Source organism: Nicotiana attenuata, chromosome 7 (genome assembly GCF_001879085.1).
Source record: "Nicotiana attenuata strain UT chromosome 7, NIATTr2, whole genome shotgun sequence".
Taxonomy (NCBI): Eukaryota; Viridiplantae; Streptophyta; class Magnoliopsida; order Solanales; family Solanaceae; genus Nicotiana; species Nicotiana attenuata.
Window position 1 is genome coordinate 52,394,054 of NC_031995.1, and position 5,067 is coordinate 52,399,120.

At 32.4% G+C, this 5,067-nt stretch overlaps 1 protein-coding gene across 1 annotated transcript; it reads right to left on the reverse strand.

The window, feature by feature from the left end:
* LOC109229091 (peroxidase 43-like) lies at positions 442-4,227 on the reverse strand. Its single transcript, XM_019394412.1, has 4 exons — positions 3,807-4,227; positions 3,530-3,712; positions 2,996-3,158; positions 442-1,006 (listed from the first exon to the last, which is right to left on the reverse strand). The coding sequence occupies exons 1-4, from the start codon at positions 4,002-4,004 to the stop codon at positions 588-590; spliced, it is 963 nt and encodes a 320-aa protein (XP_019249957.1). The 5' UTR covers positions 4,005-4,227; the 3' UTR covers positions 442-587.

A 5,067-nucleotide genomic window follows, 5' to 3' on the forward strand; every position in this document is an offset into this window, starting at 1 on the left:
TCGATTGTGGATATCTTATAACCTTTTAATTAAAAAGAAGAGATTGGTAAAGAAAAACTTTACAGGCTGGCGATTCCAGAGAGACGAGGGCAGAAATAAGCTTCTTGTGATATTCATTTTCCTTAAAACCAAGTGCTGTATTGTGGGTAACACATTAGCAGACGACTGCAGTAATACAAACAAAGGCAGAGGGCGGTCACATGAGTTGTTTTACCAGGTGAGGCATTGAGCGTAAGCTACATGAATCTTTAATTTTTAATATTTTATAAATAAAAATAAGTATTAAAATAAAGTATATAGAACTACATCTGAAAACGCTGATTTGATAAGCAATTGACCTAAAAGTAATCAAAACTACAATCAAAAGCGTTGGCCAAAGTAAATCATGAAGGATGATGCGTGTTTTATAATTTGCTAATTAATCACTTTTTCTTTACCCAGTAGAAGGTGAAGAGGTTCGTACTATTAGAAATTCGGTATTGTACAACTTTTTTTGCTACACAAGTACATAATCTAGAGACACAACGTAACTATATATATATATATGCTATTTTGTTTTGCTGTATAAGTAATCACAACTGTGTCGACTAAAAAGATGCACAAACACGTCTAATAGTTCCTTGAGAGCCAGTAAGTACACCAATTCTGCCCATTTTTACCATTGCATTGGCAAAATCAGCCTCAAATGATGTCCCCAAAAATGGGCTAAGAATCCCAAAGTAAGAATCCACAACTCTCTTTGTCGTCTCATCTCTATATAAATTTGCATCAGATTGTAACACAGCAAAGCCACTCCTAATATTCTGCAGAATTTGTCTGTCGAATGCTTCGCCGCTGCCCCGATCCATCGCTAACCTGACGTTAACGTTTCCGTTTTGCGGGCAAGTAGCCTTCAACTCGGGAAGAAAATTAGGGTTTATTGATGGATCGGAACCTCCATTGGGGGAGAAATTGTAGAGCCTTTTGGTCATGAAAAAACATGCAGTGGTACCAATTGTATGGGCAGCTGCACAGATACACAATATCAAGTTTGATACTTTTTCATTAGTTAAGCTACATTATTGTCAGGCAAAAACCTATGTGAACTCTTAAGAAAAATTTCAATTATAAATATAACACTAGCTACTGTGTTAAGAAATATATTTGTGTAACTTTGAAAAGATACTATGCGAAGATGTGATCTCTATTTCTGGTTATATCCAGAGGCCTATGTAATGTTATAGCACCGGGTTCATCTGAGCCCTGTACTTTCGATACAGAGTATAAATTTAGTGTAAAAATTCATTAAAATTATAGTAATATATAGTAGGTCTGAACCTATAACTTTAAAATATACAAAGTTCAATACTAAGAACTGTAAAGGCTGAACCCATAGAATTAAAATACTGGATCCGCCTCTAGTTATATCTAGACAGGGCAATATGTGCAACTTCAAGTGTCTGATCTTTTCACCTATTAATTCTTGACATAAACTATTTGGTGATCATGGTCCATCAATTAAGTAATCACGTGACGTTTAATTACATGGGATAGTCATCTTTTACACTAGAGTAGTAGAACATAAACTGAATCGAAGAACACAAACAAAAAAAACTTCAGGTCTTGTCCTTGTTTTATTGATTAATCTCGATATTCTTCTTTGCTATATATAGTAGAGATGAATTATTTAAATCTGTTTACTAGGGAGAGACGGAAAGTTAGTTACCACAAGCAAATTAAGTCATTAAATTTGAAAACGTTTCTGTCATAAGCAAATTAAGAACAAGTTGCTATAGCAAATATATGGAAGTGATTTTTATCGACTTCATTAGCTAAGGGACAAAACATGCATGAGTCACGTCTTCATGTATTTAATGTTATATATAAAGATCATAACAAAGACGTATGAAAGCATAATTAGCTCCAACAGGATGAAGAATCTTAGAAAGCCAAAATAAATACTCTCTTGGTTCACTTTTACTTGTCAACTATAAATTTGCATTCCCCTAAAGAAATAATAAATGAAGTGCATAATTTACCATAATACCCATATTAATTGATGTATATATTTAATGGATTTGAAAAAATGGTTTGAATGAGTAATTAATACTATGAGTATAACAGGAAAAAAGAAATTGTCTTCTTTTGATATGCTAAAAGTAACAAATAAAAGTGAAAATCTATTTTATAGAATACTGAACAAGTAAAAGTTAGCGGAGGGAGTAGATACTATATTCCCTACATTCCGTTTTACTTATCACGTATTTATTACTAAACATGATTGTTTTAAAGTACTTGTCGTTTATAAAAGCAAGAGAGAATAAATTCTCTTCATCTTTTTTTTTTTTTTTTCAATTTCCTTTACTCTAATAAATGTGTAGTAAGCAAAAAGTAATAATAAATTGAGATCAAAGAAAAATAAGGGTAATTTAGTCAGATTATTATTTTTAATTAGAATTTTCTTAAGGAGTGTAAAAAGGTAAAAGTGAAAATAAAAGAGAAAGGGAGTGAGTAAATAAATATAAATAACCAAGGTCGAGCCTTAACTTCTCATTCAGTTTCTACCTACTTAAAAAATAGGTTAATTTCTTTGTATTGACGTACGGTGTAACATATAATTACACAATTAGATTACCTATAAGATAATTATTGCCAGAGGCGGACCCATGTGTATGGTGAGGGGTCACCGGATCCCGTAAACTTCGGATGAAATCCTATATATATATATATATATATATATATATATATATATATATATATATATACGTATATACCTTGAAAATGGTTAATTTAAAGGAGTTGGCACCCTGAACACTAAAAGCCTTTAGGGAACACTAGTTGAACAGAATAATGTGCCCCGTCGAGTAAATTCTGGGTCCGCCTCTGATTATAGCTATAATAGATTTCCATAAGAATCAAATGGTATCCACAAAATATGCATGTATAATGAAAGTGTAGAAAATGAAATGGAGATATGAATGAATGATAGTGAGTATGTAGTATATATAAAACGTACCACTGAGGAGCACAAGGTCTTTGTCAGAGAGGCCTTTCTCTAAAAACTTAGCTTTGAGTTGCTGAATGGAATCTTCAACATCTGGCATGTTTTCAGCCAAAGATAAGTCTGAAACCACCCCATCTCTTCTTCCTGTTTCCACATCATAGGAAGGCCCATTTGCCTGTGCAATTAATCATCATCGTACACTTCAATTCAATTTAACTTCTAGACTAGCTATAACGATGAAATCAACAAATGATGTTAATTCTAAATTAAAAATTTTTAGCATATAAACTTATTGAAGCAATATCTGAATCCGAGGAAAATTAAATGCAAGAAAAGCATTAAGAAATATTCATGAGAAGAGCTAGAGATATAGAGAATTTGCATTTCTATTATGAGATTCCTCGTTAAATATCAAGTTTTTTGTATGCTGTAAACAAACAGAAGTTGTTTACATGATTAATCTATCTGGCCCTAGTAGTACGCTAGCTAATGAAATAATTAGTGCACTTTTTTTAAAGAAACAGAAAGAAGAGGAATTAATAATACCAAGAGTATAGCATCCCTAGCAGCCAAAGCAACAATGTCAGCACAAGAAACAAGTCCAGGACAAACAGCTTCAACCTCTACTTTTGCTTTCTCTATAACTTCAAATCCTCCAACACCCTGATGCCCAAATGCATGCCTTTCTGCTGTTTCTCCATTTTCTATTAGAATTGATCCATCACATCCCTGATTATCAACAAGAATAATAATTATCACCAAAAAGATTAAATAAGGATATGGTGATCAAATTAAAGTGAGCTTAAGTTCTTTTGAACTGGACCTGAACAAAGCAGTCATGGAAATGAAGTCTAAGCAAGACAGGAGCTATATTTTGGTTTGAGGCTGCAGCTTCACTGACAACACCACTAACTATGGTTTCAACATTAGGGCATGTTTGGCCATAAAAACCAACTTGGAGTTTGCTTTGTGAAATTCCTATTAGATGAGTGAAAATTAGTATGGCATAAATTAGTGTCATATTATTGGTGGACTAGATGGAGTCTGTTTAGGATATTTGAGTAAATTCTTGGAATGATAACACAAGATTAAATACAACTATTGTGCATGTGTTTCTCTGCTTCCCTTCTGTCTCAAGGTTTGATTCAAGTAAACTAAGGTAGAATAAGAAAGAGAAGAGGGAAGAAGTAGAGTTTATATAGATGCAATTATGTTCATGTACTCTGAGCACATGGAATTTTTTTTTCTTTTTCTATTTTTGGAGGGGTGAAGAGTGACCTGGTTTGAATTTAAATGAGGAACATAATCAGTATTGATTCACATAGCCGATTCCAATTCGTTTAGAATTCAGACGCAGTAATTATTGTTGTCGTCGTTCTATTTTTTGAAAGGTGAATTAGAGACATATACTTCTATGACGGGTTATCTGATAAGACTTTACTAAAATATTCACTAAATATATATAATCTATCTGTTTCAATTTATATGATACTTTTTGTTTTTCGAGATTTAAAAATTTCTTGAATTTTGACTGTTTATTTGGACATAAAATCTTTAAATTTGTTATAAATAGAATTTTATTTAGGGTGAATGTCTATATTTAGAGAGATTCTAGGGTTTATTACTTGGTGGCTAAGTCACCATCTCCCTATAAATAGAGGGGTCCTATTTCATTGTAAATCATCCCAAAATTCAATAAGAATTCTCTCTCTTTACTTTTCTCTGCAATACTCTTGTTCTTCTTTTATTATTTTATAACACGTTATCAGCACGAGACTCTAACCAATTGAGTAGAAGCTTTGGGATTGAGCATAATGATTGTCAATTATTCCATGAACTTCCTTCACGATTAAATTCTGGATTTAAGGTAAGTATTTTACCGTATTTTTCTCTTTTATTCTATACTTTGATTTTAAATACAAGCAAAGACAACAAAGTTTGATAATAACTTTAATGGAGTTTGTAAGAAATTATAACCACCTGAAGTGGTAAAATTTCTATGCCTCGCCATGATCAAATTTATGTATGATTGTGGGCAAAGAATTGAAAACTCGTCCCATCGAATTTGCCCCATTCTCATTCCC

Coding starts and splice junctions, on each gene's coding strand:
- LOC109229091 (XM_019394412.1), bottom strand. CDS start 4,004: ATGACACTAATTTATGCCATACTAATTTTCACTCATCTAATAGGAATT. Junction 3,159..3,529: donor CTAGGGATGCTATACTCTTG/GTATTATTAATT, acceptor TTAATTGCACAG/GCAAATGGGCCTTCCTATGA. Junction 1,007..2,995: donor AGACCTTGTGCTCCTCAGTG/GTACGTTTTATA, acceptor GTATCTGTGCAG/CTGCCCATACAATTGGTACC.